The sequence below is a fragment of the Gigantopelta aegis genome, unplaced genomic scaffold, assembly GCF_016097555.1.
Source record: "Gigantopelta aegis isolate Gae_Host unplaced genomic scaffold, Gae_host_genome ctg2885_pilon_pilon, whole genome shotgun sequence".
Lineage (NCBI taxonomy): Eukaryota > Metazoa > Mollusca > Gastropoda > Neomphalida > Peltospiridae > Gigantopelta > Gigantopelta aegis.
In genome coordinates this window covers 46361-70322 of record NW_024533081.1, presented here as the reverse complement: position 1 = coordinate 70322, position 23962 = coordinate 46361, and the positions used below count along the sequence as shown (strand labels likewise).

General features: G+C 31.7%; 1 protein-coding gene across 1 annotated transcript; it reads left to right on the top strand.

The window, feature by feature from the left end:
* Positions 1-411: 411 nt before the first annotated feature.
* On the top strand, positions 412-2378 carry LOC121391724 (ATP synthase subunit O, mitochondrial-like). The gene is made up of 6 exons (XM_041523253.1): positions 412-456; positions 824-889; positions 1273-1383; positions 1526-1598; positions 1761-1873; positions 2265-2378. The coding sequence occupies exons 1-6, from the start codon at positions 412-414 to the stop codon at positions 2376-2378; spliced, it is 522 nt and encodes a 173-aa protein (XP_041379187.1).
* The last annotated feature ends 21584 nt before the right edge of the window (positions 2379-23962 follow it).

Genomic DNA, 23962 nt, shown 5'->3' with positions numbered 1-23962 from the left:
CTTTCTTTCCTCTGTGTAATTCTTGCTTCATTTCTATTACAATTAAAGAGTTGGCAATAAAAGTGTAACAAAATAGTTTGATCAACAAAAACACAAAAAACTAAGTATTATATATAAGAATGTCAGACATCACAAACCTCCATTATAAACTGATACTGGTACAATAGACAATACTGTGTTTTAATTTGTACAAATGCTTTTGTCATCTAAATGGAGTTAATTAAGAAATAATACAGTTATATTTTAACAGCTATTTTCACTTACATTTCACGTAATAAATCAAGGGGATATGACAATAATCTCTCTGTCTTAGTAGCCATTTTGTTATGGGCGTGCCAACAGAAGCATTAGCCACACCTTCCTTACACCACGTGAGTATCACGAGACCTGCTGCACCAAACATAAAGAACCATGGCTGCCTGGAGAGGACTTAGCTGGCTCAGAGTCAACCATTTAGTAAGTATATAGCTAAAAAAAGTATTGAAATAGTTATGTAACATTCAGTAATTACTTACATAATGCTGTACGTATGTCTCTTATTATAAGACTGGATATATTACATATTTCATATCCAACATGAAATTGGTCTACATTGAGCCATGTACAGTATCGTACCCAGACCTACAATGTTTCCTGATGTTTGTAGGTCTGGGTATGAGACTATGTGAACTCTAATGTCTGGTTTGGTCATTGTCACAAAATTCAGTAATGGGTAACCTCCTTCGTTTGAGGATTGATTATTAGAGACAATTATTATAAAAGTGTATCTCTATTATTTTATAATTTATAGTACATTATGTGACTTGTTCTTTTATTCATTTAGACTAGTTCAATGAGATATCTGAGTACAACATTACCAACAGGAGCAGCTGCACAACAAAGTGTTAAGGTAATTGTCTAAAATGTCTGTGATAAAAGGTATAATATTAGTCAACATTTTAATGAGGCAATCATCTCAATAAAAAGTATTTAATTTGGTTCTGGTAATGAGTAATTACATGCAGTATGTGGTCTTAATCTCAAGCCAACAACTTTATCTAGTTTATGTAAATTATAAAAAAATTATGATTCCATCCTTAATTTGAATATATCTTATATTAATAGTATTACCAGACATACAGACATATGTGTATAAGATAATTTATTGTAAAATGCTAAATTATTATTAGTAATTAATATTATATGATCATTAGATTTTGTTTTTTTAACAAAATAATGACATCCATTGTTATTAGTAACTATTATATACAGTATATATCATTTATATTATAGGCTCCTGTTCAAGTGTTTGGATTAGAAGGAAGATATGCTCATGCTTTGTTTTCAGCTGCTAGTAAGAAAACGTCATTAGAGAAAGTGGAAGGAGAACTAAAAGACTTTCAAGTAATTAATTAATAGTTATTAATATAACTCCTATTATTATAACTGCTAATGTATAGTTTATAGTGAAGTACATGTGGAGTGTATATGTACATGTAATGGTTTATATAATTGTTGTTTTAAATTAATGTAATTCTTTCTGTAGAAACTGATGCAAGATTCACCAGCTCTTGCTGGTTTTATTAATAACCCTACTATCAGAAAACAACAGAAACAAAGTAAGTAATAAAGATAAGTACTCTTTTAATACTTACTCATCTTTAGCTGCTCTTAATGATGTTTTAAAAGAAAAGAAGTATTCTGATCTCACTGTGAACCTCTTTGGTAAGTCATCCTTAATCCACAATGACATATTATGTGTTGTCATAATGATTTTACAGGTGCATTAGCTGAAAATAATCGTTTAACCAAAGTCTCTGGAGTGATCAAAGCCTTTGGTACAATAATGAGTGCTTATAGAGGAGAGGTCAATTGTGTTGTCACTACTGCTAAGGTATAATGATACTATTATTAGGTAAATATAATTTTGAGTTTTTACTTCATGAAGACACTGAGTGATAAAAACAATAAAGAAGTACAAACTGTTCTCCAACAATTTATAAGTAAAGGACAAAAACTAAATGTAGATTTTCAGGTAAGACTTTCAATGTCATGTACTAGTGTATGACCACACACACTCTTTCTCCCTCTCCTCTCCCCTCCTCTCTCTTTCTCTCTCTCTCTCTCTCTCTCTCTCTCTCTCTCTCTCTCTCTCTCTCTCTCTCTCTCTCTCTCTCCCTCTCTCTCCCTCTCTCCCTCCCTCTCTCTCTCTCTCTCTCTTCTCTCTCTCTCTCTCTCTCTCTCTCTCTCTCTCCCTCTCTGTTTTTCTCTGTCTCTCTCTCCAGACTGATCCTGCTCTCATTGGTGGTATGATAGTTAGTATTGGTGATAAATACATTGACATGTCAACAGCTACGAAGATCAAGAAAATAGTTCAATCAATGGAACAAGGATTGTAGAGAACTATACTTGTTGAAATAACAGTTCATAAACTAATATTAGAGATAATGTTCAAAGTAATGTATAAGACAATGAAATTAAGCATGTGTGCTCACAAGACTCTATCTCTTATAAGTAGAGAAACTTGAAAGCAGTGTTACGTCAGACATGTCATATACAGGTGGTCATATACAATACACACTATTTCCAAGTAACAGGTGATGGTTAAGTTTGTTAAACCTGTTATGAGTGACTTTAGAAAGGTTAACAATAATATTGTGTTTTTAAAACACTCAAAAGAATTTTTCAAAAATTAAACCAAATCCACTATTAGGACATTGTATTAATATTTACACAAAAAATACATTGGGTTAATAATGTTATAAAGAGAGTTATATAATATAGTTGGAAGTGACTGTATTCTTGTTGTCAATAACTAATTTTGTTCCTATACCGCAAGTGTAATGTCAGCTTACATATACCAAAGAGTTGACCTCAAATTTTTCAAAATAAAAGTTAATTTTAAAAAGACAATTGTAGCAATGAATTATAACAAACAAACTACTGTATAACAAAAGAGCTAATGTTACCAAAACTTAAAATATGGTTACATCATAAAATTGATAATCATCAATCAAAACAATAAAAATTAATTAATTAATTAATGAGAAATCAAAGGATTGTTAAGTGTAATTCAAAAATTAATATCAAGTATTAATTTATTTCAATTGATCCATATAGTTGTCATAGACATCACGATTATTTAAATGATCTCTGACTACATCAGAAACAGGCTTGAAACCAGCTCTATTACTACCACTTTTAATGGCAGTTGGTTTATCTAATGCAATGATAAACAGAGCCCCAAGTATAAATGTAATCATCAGCATTATCTCCAGTTATCTCATCAATTAGAAACTCAAGCTCAGTAAAATTACGAAACCATGAATCACTTTTTTTTGCATCTTTGAGAAGACGCCTCCCAAACAAGTCACGCCATTTTTTGACATCATCTTTAATATCATCTAACACAGTCATTAGATCAGACTTTTCAGGAATGGCACCCCATGATATTATCAATATCAATATCTAATAACAAAAAGTTGGTAACAAACTATACATATACATCAGTAACAAACCATCATCACTTAGACCAGCAACTGCATCTACAGCTGGTGTAGGTATAGGAATGTGTGGATCAGTTGATGAAGGAACTGTACTATATATATTTGATTAGAGGAAATATGATGTAAATAAATTAGGTATTAACGAAAATAGCTAACAGACATAATTAGAATATATTAAAGTTTCATGAGACAACAAATAAAATTCTCAAGCATTTATACATTATATAACATGTCTAAATTATTTAATGTACAGTCATTCATTTACTATGTACTATCTAATATTACATTAACCAATTTACAGTCTGTGCTAACCTTGAAGAAGCATAACATCTCCACCCATTGATTTATAAAAAGGAGCCTGGACTTTACAGCTGTCTTTTTAATTACATCTTCTCTTGTTTATGTTAAGAATAGCACCAATTGTATTGGTACTTCCATATGACTTAATGTTGTCACAGAGACAATGTGTCCAGACACCTCCATCCCAAGTCTTGCCTTTAGAAGCCTCCCTAACATATGCAGCATGGGCAACTAGAGTGTAGTCAACCTCTGGTTGATAACTTGGTAAATTAGGATTGGATTCTATAATGGTTTGAGTAGTAGGAATGCTCCTGAATTGGCATCTTCTTTCAGACAACAGTCAAAAAGGAACAGACGATATCGATTTGCAAGACGGCAATCTTTATTTTTCGGTTGAAATGGAGTAATAACTTCACTATCAATGAGGAACTTTTCTTCTTGCTTATCATCATCACAAGGTAAGAAAAAGAATCCCTGCTCATTATAGCTTCCACCATGACCTGCGTAATAGACTATGACACCTTTAAAACCAAGAGGAAAAGGTGTATTCAGTTACAATCTTCACAGCTTCTCTAACTTTGCACGGTGTTGGATCTTTAATAACCCATGTGGCAAAATTTAGGTCCTGAAATGTTTTTTCAACTCTGTCAACATCAATATCAGTCCCTTGAGGACCATCTTCATTGACCACACCCATTATGACCACAAGACCAACTCGATGATCGTTATATTGAAATTTGGCTTGTTCCTCAAACTCTTTATATGTGATTGAATCTAGAAAGGCAAAACAAAAATTTCAAAAATATATATAATATTTAAAAATATAATAAAATATTATAGTATATAATAATAATTGATTTCCCAGGTCATTTATTAATTGATGTTTTACTAAGTACATATATTTGATGTTTTGATGATTTTATTTTTAGAAGTAAACAGAAAAATATTTAAACATTCATGTAATCTAGTGATGGACATACCTGTGACTTTAGTGTCACATTAGGGTGAGGAGTAACATTAGGATTAGGTTCAGGAGTAGAGACGTTAGTAGTATTTTGATAAGGTGCAGAAACAGGAACATTAATAGTATTTGGATTAAGATGAGGAGTATGAGGATTAGTTTGAGGAGCGTAGGAGAGGTTAGGATTAGGTTGAGGAGTGTAAGGAAGGTTAGGATTAGTTTGAGGAGCATAAGGAAGGTTAGGATTAGTTTGAAGAGCGTAAGGAAGGTTAGGGTTAGTTTGAGGAGTGTAAGGAAGGTTAGGATTAGTTTGAAGATCGTAAGGAAGGTTAGGATTAGTTTGAGGAGCGTAAAAAGGTTAGGATTAGTTTGAGGTGCGTAAGGAAGGTTAGGATTAGTTTGATAAGCATAAGGATTAGGTTGAGAAGGATAAGTATTTGCATATGGTTTGTTTGATAATAAGGATTATTTTGGAGCAGAATAAGGATATTGATGAGGAGGATAATTTTTGAGGAGGATAATGTTGGAGGAAAGGATTAGGTGGATATCCTCCCCCTCCAACTATATAAAAATATTAACACTTATTATAATAGCAATTGAAGTATATATTGACAAGGTCATGGTAAAAGGTTCTTACATACTAGTGTATTAATATGTGAACCATTACATAAGAAATAATACAAGATAAAAACATTATATATCATATACTAAAAGTAATCTCTGTAAAGTCCATCACTCTTTCAGATACATGAACTAATTTTTATTCATTTTTGAAAGCCTTAACAAAATGAATGATGATTCTGACATCTTTTAGTAATAAAGGTTGTTTATCAAACAAGTGAAACCTTATGACATCTATAGAAAAACTGATCCAAAAATACCACAAAGTCAATGGCCATAGTATACATTATATATTATAAATGTACATTATATAACTCAGTATAAAGCCATTAAATGATCACCAATTTAGACCATACCTGTTGGATTAATGTTAGGATGAGGGAAAACAGGATTATGTTGTGGGACATGAGGGGATTACCAGGAGGTGGTTGTACTGAACTTGTATCTATAACAGAAATATCAAGTTATCATAGTGACTACAAAGTACAGTTATATAAATACTTTGTATATGATAAGCTACAAGGTCTAGCTTATGTCCCTAAATTAGTTTGTCGCTAGTGATGTGTATATAAACCATAGTGTGTCAGAAAATATATATAAGCTAACACACTACCATGCATATGCTTATCCCACATGATTAATTATTGATTTAAGATACACAATGTAATGTGAACATGTATAGGAAGGTTAGACTAAGTACATACATACAGTGTACTTTATATACTTACTAGGATCCGTGATTTTTGGTTCAGTACTATCGCTAACTGGTACCTCCTATACGATGAAATAATGGTTTCATCAGAGGAATATCCACAGTAAGTATATACTATAGACTATAAGTTAATGGCTGGTACAGAATTATGTGTATCAACCATCAATTAGATAGTAGGATAGTAGCTTATGTATGAAACAAATGAAAATGGTAACATGTGCTATAATAATAAGATTTTATTTTTTACTTTGATCAAGTGACATAAACAATATCTGAGGCCAATAATTGTAGATAAAAGTACATATTGGTAAAAATAATTCTCATAGATGCTGAGCCAGTGTTTGAGGATTATCATACTTAAGAAATGTATATTACATGTCCACTTTAATAATTTGTTGAACATGACATTTGAGAGTAACTAATGAAATTTAAACCACACCCCTTAACTGCAGACACTTATAGTAACCAATGTATTTTATTAACCTTACCATGAGTCATTATAATAATGGTTGTGACTAATATGCTTGAAGCCTTTTGCTAGCTTGTTCTCTGCCTATATTTCTAGCATTCTATAGCTATCGTCTTCCACAGACACCTATAGTTTAATTATACAATCATTGTAGCTCTAGTCATAGTCTGTGATGTTAGTATCTTCCAAAACTAGTATATTATTATTTTATTTAATTATGAACTTGTTGAGAAGACATTAAAATGCATCAACTACAAACTCCATAATAATTTGTAATCAAAGCAGTACATGTTGTATGTAAATACTTTGTAATAAACTTTTTAGGCATTCATGCAACTCATTTTAGTCACCATGAATTAACCAACCATCCATTGTAACAGTACTAGTGAATTTTCCATGATATATTGTGTGAATTGTCTTTAAAAACTATATCACTCACCATTTTGATAGTTTTTAGATAATCAACATAATCATCAGAAACTCTCTTCTGTCTAATATCTGTCAAGCAGTTAAACAGCATTCTCCTAGTTGCATGTCTGCCTTTTTCGTTAAGCCACAACTGATACACAGCAGCACATTCATTGCATCCAGCTAGACTTGTTTATTTCGTTGTAGCTGTATTCCTAGATTATTCCAATCTGCTGTTCTCGCATAATTGTTTACTTCATATATGTCTGGTACAGCATCCAAAATCTGGTCTGGTAAGCTATGTTCAGACATATTATCTGGAAAATTAAAAATAAATTATATTTTTTCTATTTATAAATACTATAGGATTACTAAATATTATAGATTTATTATACAATGACTTAAATTACAGTCACTAATATTTACATGGGTCTGGGTAAGAAAAGCAAAATGTCTTAGAAATGGTACTGTTACATTTTGGGGTACATATATGTTTAAATGGACCAAGAAGACCAAAATAATGTAAAGGTGCACATTGAATTATTAACACTTATCTATAATGGCAACAGGAGTACATTATATATACATGATGAGGGCATGGTGAAAGGTTCTTGTATACTAATTCTTATATTAATACTTAAACCATTACCTATAAGAAAATATTACAACATAAAATCTAACAAACACTCATCTCATTTTAGTGTATAACTACCATATTTTGATGCTAGTACATTTAATGGAGAAAACATAGGAATTGAAATACAATATGACACCATTAAAAAATAAACTTGGAAAACAAAGCTTATCACCAGCGGATCCAGAGTGGTAAAAATAGGGGGGGGGGGGGCACAACAGACTGCACGCATAGCACACAGCAAAACTTTTAACCCTAATAAATATATAACTAGTTATTAGTATATAGCACACCCTTTTAATTGTAAGGTGTGGCTGCAAAATAAAAATAAAATAAAAAGGGGGTGCCTATGCACCCCAGGCACCCCCTAAATCTGCCAGTGTTATCAATATTAGTCAAATCTATAGCTACAAAAAATGATTCATATACTTAGTTTTGGTGTACACAAACATGTGTTGAGTAAAGGGAATTATTAAGTGGTATATTTAGGTAGAGTACAACAAGGCAAGGCTAGGCCTTCTCATTAAGAGTGCTATCACCTTAAAATGTTTTGGAATTTGCTAAGGATACATGCAATCCAAGTAACTATAAGAATCAGTTAAACAACCAATCTTGTGAAATACATTGAAAAGTATTAAGAACTTCATATAATTACTAATTCACATATTTTTCCTTTGTATAAAATAACTTCCTAATAAGGGACATGTGTGAGGTATGAAGGGTTTTCATAGAAGAAAAAGCTACAGCAGATTACATAGTGACAACACTTACAGCATCTACTAACTAAAGAGCTGGGTGATCTGACAATTAAGCAAACAACTGCATATTAGAACATTTGTACTGTTAAACTCTTGTCCTGTACTATATATATGCCGTGTAAATAACCATGGCTTGATTAGATCAATTAATCCACTGTTACAGTGAGTAAGCAGGCATGTTTTTAAAGTGTTAACGAAAGTGTTCTATAAATCAACCACAATCTATGGTCAGATAGGAATTCCTACTTTGTTACATATATTCAATGTCTTAGGGGGTGGGGATCAGTTTAATAGTTAATAACACACATGAAGTATTATGCCAGATCTTTACCTAGTTATCATTAATTTACATCCATTATATATAGAGTAAGTACAAAAAGATCTGTCTTCTCACAAAGACGGTCATACAAGCATTAGATGCTATTATACTAAGCAAAAACTTTGACTTAAAACAACACTAGACAAGAGTCTTACTAGGAACGATGTAGTCTGATTGTTATTACTGATAAATCTAATTGTATTGTGCTACATTGTATGCCTGTACAATTAGACAATGAACAGCATTACAGATCCTTTGTTTCTAAGCAAATATTCCTAGCAAGGATAGGGGTGTGGCAATTAAGTTTTGTGTTTAATTCAGACATATAAGTAATCAATTACCTTATAGTCCAAGTAGAAAAGACAAATAACTGCAACTCTAAGCAAGCACCCTCTAGCGGTATGAGGTCATGCCATTAAGTGGTGTATTTAAGTAGAGCATAACAAGACAAGGCTAGGCCTTCATTAAGAGTGTAATCATCTTAAAATGTTTGGTATTTTGCTAAGGATACATGCAATCCAATTCACTAAAAGAATCAGTTAAACCACTGTAACAATGAAATCCATTTAAAATTATTAACCACTTCATTTGATTCCTAATTAACATATTTGCAGTTTGTATACTTAAATAAAAACTCCTAATAACGACATATGTGAGGTATGGAGGGTTTTCCCATAGCAAATTCAATGAAAGAAAGCTACAGCAGATTACATTGACAAACACTTACAGCATCCATTAAATAAAATTTGAGCTGGTTGATCTGACAATTAGGCAAACACTGCATATTAGAACATTTGTAACTAATGACACACAATTGATAGTTTCATTTTTGTTAAACTTGTCCTTGTATTATATGCATTGCAAATGACCATAGCTGATTTAGATCAATTAATCGACTTTAAAATAAGTAACAGGGATATTCTTAAAAATGTTAGAACCCCATTACAATGAAAACTGGTTATAAACAATTCACAGTCATGGGTCAGGTAGGAATTCTTACTTTGTTTAACAAAGTGGATTTCCACTCTTAAACATTGATTGTATGTAACAGTTACATACAGTCCAAATGGTTAAGGGGTGGGGTTCACACAATGAAGTTGAACTTCTTGCCAGATCTTACTAGTTAGCACTAATTACATCCACTATATATAGAGTAAGTGTAAAAAGAGTCTCTTCTCACAAAGAAGTCATACAAGCATTAATGCTATAATATACTAATGCAAACTTTGCACTAAACACACTAGACAACGAGTTTTACTATGAAGGATGTAATCTAGATTGTCTACTTATGATTAAATCTAATTGTAGTATGCCTGTACAATAGCTGATGAAACATATATAGCAGACAGACCCTTTGTTCTCTAGCAAATACCACTAACAAGGACAGAGGTATAGCAATTAAGAGTTGATAATTCTGTGCTTAGTTCAGACATGAAAAAGTTCTACAATTAATAAAGTAATCATTACCTTATTGTCCTACCAAGTAAAAGAAGAAATACACTGAAAACTCTAAAAGTAACAGCAAACCACGCTCTAACAAGAATGAAGCCACGCCCATTAGAAATCAAAAACGTCATCAATCCGTTGTTCAAACTATGTGCGCGCATCGCTGATCAATTTAGCAATTAAAACTGGCATAATAATACATAAAATCCCTAAGATAAAAAAAATTAAAGTCAAAGTTTATCAAAAGGTGTAGGAGTTATTATAGTCATGCATCTACATGAGACATTTAAATTAGGAGGCTTGCAAGATAGGTACGTATATATCTACTTTTGCTTGGTGGTTAACAAGACGTCCACCTATAGCACTGATCAATGTCTCCCATGTCTATGGAGATGGATTTGGTACTTTTTCCAGGTTTCAATCACAAAGTCAGTTTTAACAGCATTAAATCATGTGCATTGTTTGCGATTTACCCACTCAAAGTATTGCCATCAGCTCTCAGAGGCTAGCCAATTATTTGCCATTTGGCACCAATATCAGCCAATAATTCTAGCACCTAAATTTATCGGGAGCGCTCTTAAGGACATCGATAAAGGAATAGTACAAAAATAACACATTACAACATATGCCACATATATTTGCATATTATATTTTTGAGTGACTAAACTTCTACAGATCAGTACAACAGGTTATTTACAATTTACATGACAATGCATTAAATTTTACTTAGGTAAGTAAAAGATTTACAGGATTACATACTATGGGTCTGAGCAATAAATTAGTTTGTTATTAGTGATGTGTATATAAACATAATGTGTCAGAAATATATATATAAGCTAACACAATACCTGCACATGCTTACTAGATGATTCACGTGCATTAATTATTGATTTAAGATAGACAATTGTAATGTGAACATGTATACAAAGTTAGACTAAGTACATACATAGTACTGTGTACTTACTTGGTTCAGTACTAGTACTGACTGACTACAGGGAAGTTAGTAGTTTCTGGATAAGGCGCAAAGAAATGGGACGTTAGTAGTGTCTGTTAAGATGATGAGGAGGAGATTTAGGTTGAGATATAGCAGGAGTTTGAGGAGGATACGGATTTAAATTGAGAAGCATAACGTATATGATTCCACATGATTAATAATTTCTTTAAGATAGGCATAGTATGTTATCATGTATACAAATGTTAGACGTAGTACAACATACGTGGTGTACTTTATATACTTACTAGGACCGTGATTTTTGGGTCAGTACTATCGCGAAACTGGTACCTTCTACACGAACGATGAAATAATGGTTTTTCAGCAGCACTATCCACAAAGTAGTATATAACTATAGACTGTAAAGTTAATGGTTTTGTGGCCTGGTACAGAATTATGTGTAATTCAACCATCAATTTAAATAGTAGAATAGTAGCTTTGTCATGAAACATAATAAAAAGTAACATGTGCTATAATATAAGGTTTTGATTTTTACTTTGATCAAAGTGACAAACAATATCTGAGGCCAATAATTGTAGATTAAAGACATATGGTAAAATAATTTTCATAGATGCTGAGCCAGTGTTTGAGGATTAGTTCATACATTAAGAAATGTATATTACATATCCACTTTTAATAATTGTTTGAACATGAGACTTTGAGAGCAACGAATGAAATTAAATCACACCCCTTTAACTGCAGACACTTATATAAACCATGAATTTTATTAAACCTTACCATGAGCATTATGTAAAGGTTGTGACTAATAATGCTTGAAACCTTTGCTAGTTTTCTCTGTCTATATTTCTAGCATTCTATAGCTATAGTCTTCCACAGACACTACTGTAATTATAAAATTCATGTAGGTCTACTCATATCTGTGAACTCAGTATCTTAGTATATATTATTTTATTTAATTCTCAAACTTGTTGAAAGAGATTAAAATGCATCAACTGCAAACTCAATAATTATAATTATTATTAATAGTAATTAGATCAAAAACAGTTATTTTGTAACTTAAATACTTTTTAATACATTTTAGGAATCCATGCAACCCATGTTAGTCCATCATGAATGTTGAAAAATAACAAACCATCCCTTGGAACAAGTACTAGTGAATTTTCCATGATATATTTGTGGAATTGTCTTTAACTATATCATCCACATTTTGATAGTTTTAGATGATAACATAATTATCAGCAACTGCATTCTGTCTAATCTCTCCAAAGCAGCACCACTAACAACGTTCTCCCTGGTTGCATGTCTGCCTTTTTCATCAAGCCACAACTGATACATAGAGGAATTCATTGCATCAGCTCGACTTGTTTCATTAGTTTTAGCGTATTCCTATATTCATTCCACTTTTGCTTTCGAAGCATTAATTTTTAGTTCATATATGTCGGCTTAGTATCAAGATCTGGTTCTGGTAAGCTATGTTCAGACCTATATCTGGAAAATTAAAATAAAAAATCTCTTTTTTCTACTATAAAATACTATAGGATAATAAAATTTTTATTCTAGATTTTATTATACAATGACTTAAATTACAGTCACTAAGTATTTACATGTTCTGGATATAGAAAAGCAAATGGTCTAGTACTGGCAATTTTGGGAAATTATGTTTAATGTACCAAGAAGACCAAAATAATGAAAGGGATGCAAAGTGTATTATAACACTCACTATAAAAATGGCAACGGAGTAATTATCTATATTGATGAGGTCATGGTGAAAGGTTCTCTTGTATCCTAATTCTTATATTAATAACTTAAACCATTCACAAAGAAAAATATTACAACATAAAATTTAACAAACACTCATCTCATTTTAGTGTTAAACTACCAATATTTTGCGATGCTAGTACATTTAATACTTATGTACTTCAGGGTTGGACGAATGATTGACTATGAACATTATTATAGAATAAAATATGCATCCCCAGGCACCCCCCTAGATCTGCCAGTGCTTATCATATTAGTCAGGTCTATAGCTACAAAAGATGATTCATACACTGTAGTTTTGTGTACAAGGAATTTGTGTGAGTAAAGGATGAGTTATTAATTGGGCATTTGGGTAGAGTACAAAAGGCGCAAGGATAGGCCTTCTCATTAAGAGGTGTATCAATCATAACATGTTTTGGAATTTACTAAGGATACATGTTATCCAAGTAAAATAACAAGAATCAGTTTAAATAAAAACCAATCAACTGTAACAATAAATACATTGAAAACTATTAAACCAACTTCATTTGATTATAATTAATATATTTGCAGTTTGTATACTTAATAAATTAACTTCTAATAGGACATATGTGAGTATGGAGGGTTTTCCCATCGCAAATTCCAATGAAGGAAAGCTACAGCAACTTACAACATTAGTGACAACACTTACAGCATCCATTAAATAAAGAGCTGGTTGATCTGGACAATTAAGCAAACACTGCATATTAGAAATTGGTACTATGACAACAATGTGTGATATTTATTATTTTGTGACTTTTTGTCTTGTATTATATGTCCTTTAAATGACCATAGATTGATTAGATCAATTAATCCACTTTAAAATGAGTAAAAGGGATATTCTTAAAATGTTATAACCAATAATGAAAAGTGTCTATAAACAATCACAGTCTATAGGACAGGTAGGAAATCCTACTTACGTTGATGTTTAGGGGTGGGTTCCAGTTTAATACACAATGAATATGAAACTTCTTGCCAGATCTTTACCTAGTTTATTATTACTTACATTCCACTATATATCGAGTAAGACAAAAAAGATCTCCTTCTCACAGAGACAGTCCATACAAGCATCAGATGCTATTATACTAAGCAAAAACTTTGACTAAAACACATTTACAATGAGTCTTACTATGACTAGTCTGATGTTTATTACTGATAAGTCTAATTGGTATTGTCTACAATGTATGGCTGTCCAAATAGCTATAGAAAGTGTGTTACAGATCTTGTGTTTTCTATGCAAATATTTGCTAATAGCAAGGCTAGGATGTTGTAATTAAGAATTGATAATTCTAGTGTTAATTTAGAATACAAAGTTTTATTTTTTTTTTTTTTTTTTTTTTTTTTTTTTTTTTAAGAAGATATAAGTATTAATTACTTATAGTCCAAAGTAAAAGAAATAAACTGCAACTCTAATAAACAGCTCTAGCAGGATGAGGCCACGCCCATTTCAAAGTCAACTGTGCTCTCTTGTCGTCTTTTCAACGCGTTCAATTATTGTCGCCTTTCAAAAAATAACTTTCAGCAATTAAAACTAGTAATACAAAAAACACAAATGCTTTATTACAATACAGAACGTAAAAGTCAGAATTTATTGCAAGTTATTATATTTTTGCCATGTGGATGGTACATGATGCTTAATGAGAAGGCCAAGATGGGCACGTATCTAATCTGCTTTTGCTTTATGCTCAAGAAGAGGTCCCTCGATAGCATTATCAACGTCTCCCATGTAACAGGAGATGATTTGGCACATATACCAGGCTCCAATCACATCAGCAAGTTTATCAGTATTAGGTTGAAAGACTTTGACTTAAGCCATCCAAAGTCATCAGAACTAACTCTAAGAGCTAAACCAATTGTTTTCCATCTGGCACTAAGGTTGGCATAATAACGTTAGTACATCTATTTTATCAGGAGCTTTCTAAGGACATCAGCAGGATCTGATATAAAGAAATACTATAAAAATAGCACACACACACATGTACATGAAAACTTGTAAAGCACATAATTTTATTAACTTGTTATCTACACAAACATTATTAAATACAACTTACATGGAATCGCATTTAGTTAATGGAAAATTTCATGATTATAGTATATATATACTCAAACTTACTGACTGGTCTCTGGTTTTACATCACTCCCAGCAGTTTCTTGAGGCCCTCCTCCCTATATTGAATAATTATTTTAAAATGTTGATATAAGCATAGAAGGTCAAAGTGCCAATAAGAGCTTAAAACTTAATAAAATGATACTACACAATGTATGTAGTAGACTATCAAGCTAGCCTGTTGTCCTTTTTAGGTGAACTGTCAGTTGGTCTAGAATCAAACCTGGCTTACTATCCCGTTTGGAATGTAGGAAAGTAACCACAAAGTTGTCATGTGACTATGAATGTAGCCATTCTGAAGACAATTTTTGAGCATTGCAGTTTTGTTAAACTTGAAAACATTGCTCATTGAAACTTGTATAAAAACACTACCTGGCCATGGAGGGAAAATTCTTGACCAATAACTTTCAAGTACTAGTGCATGCATAACCAAGTTTTGCCATTATTTTTAGTAAATCTGATGAGGACGCTTGGCCTACCTTGAAGTTATTATGATGAACAATGAGTAGCATAAGCTAGAAGATAATTTGAATGATGCGACAATAATTGTGATAACAATGTTCACCACACTATGACAACTTTTACTGAAGTTGCTGGGTATCAGAAGGGGAACACATACATTGGACATACTCCTTGTACTCTTGCAAAACGCTAAAAAAAAGCTATAATATAGTATAGATTGAGCTATAGTATAAATCCGTTTGTTGTTGTATGGACTGAAGTGGTCAAAATAAGAAACACTTAAAGATACTGCGACATGAATAGAAACTAAACTGCAAGCTGTTTTTCACAAAATAGTCATACACACCTATTGGGAAATTACTTCACTCATTTTTTATACTTGAAATGGTGAAACATTGGCAAATATAATTCTAATGATAAAACAACTCACAAAAAAATAAACTTAATTAGTTAATCATATTCACATTCAAATGTGAGTGGTCATCCTTAAAAAACGATCAGATCTTAATTGTATTAGTTTAGTAAACTCATATCAAGGTTTTCAAATACTCCTCATATTCAAAGCATCGTTTTCATTCTGATTAATTGCTTCTCAAAAGCAATTAATAAATTTCTTCTTGTTGCACTGCCAGCTTCTCCTCAATCCCCAACTGATACATACGTGTCATATCTGTACATCCAGCTAGATCAGTATCATCTAGTTCTAGCTGCGTTTCCCAATAGAAACACATTTGCAGTCTTAGAGCATGAGTAGGTTACTTCTAGCAATCTGGGTTGCACATTCAAGATGTTGTCGGGGAGTGAAGTAGCCATATTTGATATTGAAAACAATCACGTGAGCATAAAATTCAACTCCCTCGCATACGAGAGAAGTCTGGGTTGTGGTTATGCCCCCCCCCCCCCCATAAAAAAGGTCGTCCAAACCTAATTTAATTTTGAATAAACTTTGAAATGAATTCATTTATAGTTTTAGTTATCGAGATTACTATCTACTTCTCAAATTATGCATGCTAATTCATCTGTCTTTGGTGTCACCAAGGAAGTTAATATTTTAAGCCAAAGGGCAGTAACACCAGACTAGTTTTCAGTCATCATGCATATTCTTAAATCATTATCATCTTCAAGACAGAGGACAGTAGTTGGTTAACATTGTTGAGTCAAAAGTTGCCATTACAGTAACGTAGACAATAAGAGAAAGAAATGCATGACTAATAAACTATAACTTGGTCATTTAATTATGCTATAGCAAAGTAAAATTTTGGCTTACTTTTTACATTCTTCACAAGTTATTCTAAGCAGTGTATTAGAGTATAGCTAGGAGCACATGAGTGTCATGAAGCAATGCATCACTTTGAGACACTCATGGTACTGTTGTAACTAGCGAATAAAGTTTTGATTCTTTCTTTGACAGATGACTAATCTCAAAATGAGAATGTTAAGCATCTTATCACTTGGTATTTTTGATTTTTAAAAAGTTTGATAGTTGATTTTATTATATACCTATGCATGAAGTAGTAAGACCATTATAGTTCCTGAATTGATTAATTCCTATTTAAAATTAAATGCTAAACACTTTATCCAAGTGTTGCAAGAGTTACTGAGGATAATGAAAGCAATAATCAGAGTAATTTCTTATAACCAAACCAACAAAGCAGAGAGTAACAACGGGGTCTCCTTCTAGCATTTATATGAGGAAAAATCAAAATGATTTTAGACCCTAATAATTTGTACCTTCTAAACATTTACTTCATATATCGTCAATTAATTTGGCTGAATATAATGTATACAATTATAAATGACCATACCATCTGTCTAAAGGAGATTGGAGATGTTCCCAGAAGCAGTGGGTTGCGGGTGTTTTTTAATTCATTTGCACCAGTCAGGAAATTCTCTTCTGTCATATGACACTTTGGCCTCATGATTCATCATGTATTTTGTCCACCAATATTTGGCTGACGCTCGGGTTGTGGTGGTATATAATCAGGAAAATTACTCAAATATAGTCGTGCTGCTAGAGCAGAAATCATTGGCATAGCAAGGTTGAAACGTTTAACATTTTTCCCATGTAATATTAAAGTGTTTCGAGATGGTTGTATGTTTTGCAACTAAATGAGCATGACTCTTAGTGTCCATTGTATCTTCCAATGCGTGCTTGCTGACTTGCCACATGCCGCCATCATTGTACAAGCAAATGTCTGCAGATGGTTCACCATCTCTAGTCATAACATATGCTACTCGTCTCATAAATGATGATCCTCTAGTCCTAGAAATATGTCCCTCAGCCTCCGTAGGCATGCTTCAACAACATCAGATCCTACTTCACCTTAGTCCAAATTGGATCTTTATCACTAGCAGACATCTGGAACTGAAACTGTATAATAAAAATAGAACACTTTGAAGGATAAAATCATTCTAGAGAGTCATGAAAAAATAATTAACACATACCTCTCTTGTTGAATAATTTTGGGCTTTAAAATTTGTCATACATGATGAAACACCTCCAGCAAATATCTTATCAAAACAAACACACCTGTTACTAAAATTTATAATAATTATTCATTAACTGAATATTGTTACAGTGATACTATCATACAAGATGAAATGCCTCCATCAAGCAAGATAATTATATGAGATATAGTTAGATTATGTACATATTAAGCTATTGCCATTGTAAAACATAATTTTGAAGATGCAAACTCCTAACCAAAAATGGTCTATAAAATTTAAAGTAATTTACTCATGCTCAATGAAGCGTATCATGGTTTTTATATATGACCTGATTTGCAAAAAGGGACCACTTCTGTCACAACATTTGTGACCTGATTTGTGAAAAAACACTGTTAAAACATAACACAATAAACAGTTTTACATACATGTAGAATAGTTATGCATATGTATCAACTGTACTGTATACAAACTGAGATGTTTGAGATGTTTTAACAGTAGTTGTTCAAAAGTCAGGTCACAAATGTTTTGACAGAAAGTGGTCCCTTTTTGCAAATCAGGTCACATATTGTACATTATTAAATTGCTCCATATAATTTATTTTAATAATAAGCTAGCCAGCAGCAAATCCGACACCACCTTTACACTATAAATTAGTAATTATCGTATTTAAGAATCTTGAATCCCTCTACTAGTTTTTTTTTCCTGAGATATGACATGATGTTAGAGCAATCTTAGCCCAAAATAGAATACAATAAGAATCAAGAAAAAAAATATGAACACTTAATCCCCTACATATTAAACATTCTTTCTATTATTAACTCTTTCTTCATTTTTCCACCAATATTCTTAAGAGTGGTGTCTTTCTGTTTTGAAGAAAGATGACAAATCCCCCCCATTCTAAAATAATGAAACCGAATTTTCATTATCAGCATCTATCTTTCTCTGCATTCCTGAATGATTTTACTAGCTTTATCATATGCTCTACCCATTCATACTGTGATATCATATTCTAAGATTTGGAGATCATCAGTATACTGGAAATGAGTCCATTTACATGCGAAGTGGATCAGCTTCAAAGGCATCACACAAAGATCATTAGAATAAGTTTGAAATATTCAGATGGATCAGAACTAACTATAAAATGAGGTTGAGAAGGAATAGTGTATATTTCTCTCATTGATATTTACGAATACAATTAAGTTTTATATAGAAACTCTGTTATAATGTATATGATTCCCTGAATTTACCTTCCCTTTGCTGATATTGTAGAGAGAGTTCTTTCTCACTGGAACCTGATGATAATGAGGTGTAAAAGGCATTAAACATTAAAAGAAATAGTATTTTTCCAAGTTACTGGTACATTATATTTTACATTGCCTCATGGACTCTACCCCAACTGTAACACTTGGTGTTATGCTTAGGATTTAGAAAGGTTGGATGGGGTCTAGAAACAATATAAAAGTTGAATAATTGCTAGTAACTTGGAAAGTAACAAGTGTTGTCCTGTCTGGACTTCCATACAAAGTCAACCAATTAGCTATGAGTAGACTAATGTACATTTCTCTGTGAATGAATAATAGGGAGAGCGTCTTCTCTAAGACATCAAAGAATTATCTTTAAAGTCAATTCTATTTAACGCTAACAAATGAGTATACATCACTTCATAATAAAGAGAATTAGTTTACTCCATAACAAAAACTAATTGTTATGTCTATAGAAAGCAAAAGCAGCTTAACTAATTAATTACAGTGTACATGTATCAATTACTATATACTAATGTTATTACTTGTTATTACTTGTCTACATATACATTAATGTCAGGTCTATCTTCAGTATGTACGTTTTATATTTATCTAGACATTAAGTATAGTTTCTTACTATGTCTATCTTTTTGTGCATTTCTCTTTAATCTGGTCACAAATTCCTAATAAAAGTAGTATCTTTCTCTAGGACTCCAATAAACACATAAAATTTGTCAGCATTCCATTCTTTTGAGATTGCACACACAGCATTAGCTTACTGACTTGATAGCCGTGTTTCTAGACCAGGACTAGTGACATTTTAAGTACATCAGCATTGATTAGCTGTGCTTGAAGTAAATGTCCAGCTAAAGCAATAGGATTTTGTATTGCATTACTTATTATCGGCAAAGTGAAGCATTAAAAACTTTGTACTCTTTAGTTGTACGTCCTGACTGATGATCATCCTACATGACATCGACTTGATGATATAACCTTATAAGTTTTTTATATTTAGTTGTTTTGTATAAACCCTACACCCACACACACACACACACCACAGACACAACACACAGACACACACATAATTATATATATACAATTGAGTCTAGCTATTGCTTTAGGCCTTTAATTAAAGTAGTTATTAGAATATGAGCTATATAATATGTAATGGACCTTTTGCGCCAGAAAATATAGTTTATTTATTTTTGGAGATTTTATACTTTTTACCTTTTAGCTGCCATTCTCTTTTTCAAGAATTTAAGTCAGCAATATCTTTAAAGAATGGATGGGTGTAACTATTATGACATCATGTGTCCAGCATAGGTTTCTATAGCATCAATGAATTATGTTAGGAACAAGAACAAGCCACTGAGAACATCTAAATGTAGACATTATTACAATAGACTGCAATAACACCTTTATGTGTGTAATGCTCTCTCTCACGTTCCTTTTTAAAACATATTTTTCAAAAAATTCGAAAAAAAATCTACAAATTTTGTACAAATTTGAAAATAACACTAAAATTACACACAACAGTTCATTCAAGTATTACCATATTAGGATTGTTTTGATGCAGTATACTTAGCTTCTATTCTTAAACCAAGTTTCTGTCTACTGATTTCACTGCATTCACTAGCCATCGTCTATTGGGATTGCTTTTTCACGGTCACAATTCCACTTTAACACATTCTGTAACCACATCATTAAGAGCATTCCATGGATTAGAGTTCCTATGCTGATATTCAATAGATCTTGTTGCGGCAGGTGATATTTTGAAAGCAGTAGATAGCTAATGAAGTCTGGAGCTAATCCTGAAATGTCTAGCATTACATCAGAATGATGTTCTAATGGTAAATGATAAAAAATAGTAAGTGGTAAGTTAAGATATAGATAGATCATTGTGTTAGACATAATAGAGTATAATATCAATTGTAAGCATCAACAACAATTGTCTAGACATAATCAGAGTATAATATTCAATTGTTATAAGACTAAGATCAAACAACACGTATTGTAGCATAATTGCTAAGAGTATAATATCAATTGTTATAAGAATAAGATAAAAACAGAATGGTCTTAGTAATTGGCTAAGACGTAAATTTGTTATAAGAATAATAAAACAACACATGATAACTAGCATTTTAAAAACAGCTTCGTATGAAGAAGTAATTTGTTAGTATAACTGTAATGCCTTTTGACCTAGTACGAATAATAATACCCCCCCCCCCATGGAATGTCCAAGGGTCAAAGGTTAAAGGTTATAGTTTAATATTCATACATGAAAGGATTCAATACCAGAGAATTAATTATAATGAGTAAGTGTGTACACATACAAAGTTGTGATTATATTACAAGGTTACTTTGTATTGTTACACATACTTTGATCTAGAATGAAATCTTTGAGAGCGTCTTTCTTTACCTTCAATTTCAATAGCCTGGTCATCTTCAGCAATAGCTACAATTGAAAAAAAAAAGATTAATTTAATAAGCAAAGATTATATTATGACAATTAATTTATTTTATACTCAAACTGTCATTAAAACTAATCTACATGTATATAAAAGAATATCTCTTACAACATTAAAGGTTAGTTTTATATACACAAACTTATTACACGTTACTAGTATATATTATTACCTTCTTCTGGAGGTAGACGTTTTACATATTTAAGATTCTTTCAGCAACCTGTTTCTATCATCCATCGCCAAAAATGCTTCTACCAATATAAATATGTCCCATCACTGCCATGTTTTCTTTTCCATGCCTTCAGTATAGCAAGACGCTTCCATTCTCATCTTCTTTACTCTCACATATTGTTTTAAATTTCGCTTCAGGAATTCTTAGACTTTGGCCATATCAGAATAACTTTCAATATCTTAATTATATCATTAAATAAGCCGTCATCACCACTCCCTTTCTAAAATCGCTGTATTTTATACCGCACTTTGTCAATAGTTTAGAGAAATCTCAAATAACAAACAAAACAGTGAAATTATATTAGGTTCTGCATACCATTTTACTGTAAATGTGTAGGGAAAGTAACAAACATGTTATACATTATTAATACTATATATCACATAAACACAAGTCAATATTGTATAAAATTACTTTAATATGTTAATATATCATTATAAAATCAGATCTGATTGAAGTACATTAACTGATATAGTATACCTTTAGTACAATCTGTTTTTAGGAGAGCACCATAGTCAGACATTGTGGCATCTTTCTCTAAAAACTTTGATAAATGAATTCAGCTTGTCAGCATTCCCCTTGGATCTGAGATTGTACTGATATCATCAGACATAATTTTATCACTAGAACAAGCCCTCGATCACAAAACATCACGATATGTGGACTCATTTATTAAAGATTCTTGTAGTAGCTCTCCTGCAAGTGCCACTGGATTTTGAATGGCATTACTTATATCAGAAAAGTGATGATTAAATGCTTTATATTCCCTCTGTTTCTGAACCTGAACGATGGTATCCCTATATAGATAGAGATATATTATATATAACAATATAGTAATCATAGAAGATCATTTTACACTTACTGGACCTTGACATTGACGTTTTTAAATAGGTATAAGAATTTCCTAAAATTTAAAGGAGGGTTGGCATAAAGTAAAGGTGTGGCGACACACACACCTACTTGTGAATATTAAGTATTAACTAAATTATTGGGTGATTTTAACTATGTAGTAAGAATGTGTATACTTTGAAAAGGCCAACATCTCCAACAACATATTTAATTAAAATAAGTAATTCATTGATAAAAGAAACATTCAGAACAAACATGTAGATTAGGTAAATATTGATGTAAAGATTGTATATATAATCACTACATGGACACTTGTATAGAATGAACTAAACTTCATTAACATTACCAATTAAGATATGAACCATAATTGATGTATAAGTAATCAATTATCAACAAAAAGATAAGAAGATCAAAATAAATATGCAAAGTTCCAAAAGAAAGCCCATTCAGGAAAGCAAATTAATGTAAGGCATACATCCTAAGCAACTGTGTTATATAACTGTATTTCTAAACTTTTTTCTTTCCGTCCTGTCTTTCGTGAGCCTAATTATGAAATAAAGTAAAAATGGTAAACATTTTAAATTTTAAATAAATCTTACCCTAATCATACATGACAAAGCAGAGTTAATGTCACTATTAAGGTCAAAAGGACCACCAAAAAATGAAAAAAAAAATAATTAATATGACATGCATAGAGAACAGGGCAATACATTCTTTAGAAAAGCACTCAGTGTCATTATCTGTTTTAACATAAAAAGTAGATAAAAAAAAACAAAAACATTCTCATTACTGTGTTCCTGCTGTGGGGCCATGTTCTGTGTATTAATGAATTATATATGTATTATATAGAAAGTCTTATATAACTTCTCTAAATGGTCTATTAACAGGTAGCCCATATTGCTCATACTCTGTGTCGAAGGTACATAGTATTGCCTGAGGCTGATAAGATCAATATCATTATATATATTATTATATTACATTTGTAGTTACAGGATGTTGAATTGGAATTGCTGTTTGATGTTTGTATGGCGTTTGCTGTTTGACAGGAAGGAAATGACGATAATAACTAAAAGTGTTAAAACAAATTTTAAAATATTGGTACAATATATGTATATAACTTTCGTAGTTTCTGTTGTTTGCTGTAGTAGAGTTATTGAATGTTGATTCTTACGTATAAATTGCTCATAAGATGGAGGTGGCTAAATAATAATTATATATAATGAGACGTATGTTTGTATACCAATGTTATTTGTAATAAATTACCTGTTATAGGATATATGATATTGAATACATACTTACTTCATTGTTCTTTTACTTCGG

What these genes read in the sequence shown, in the direction of transcription:
- LOC121391724 (XM_041523253.1), top strand. Translation starts at nt 412, where the DNA reads ATGGCTGCCTGGAGAGGACTTAGCTGGCTCAGAGTCAACCATTTA. An exon ending in CTGCACAACAAAGTGTTAAG is followed by an intron (nt 890 to 1,272) that starts GTAATTGTCTAA and finishes TTTATATTATAG; the next exon opens with GCTCCTGTTCAAGTGTTTGG. An exon ending in GAGAACTAAAAGACTTTCAA is followed by an intron (nt 1,384 to 1,525) that starts GTAATTAATTAA and finishes TTCTTTCTGTAG; the next exon opens with AAACTGATGCAAGATTCACC.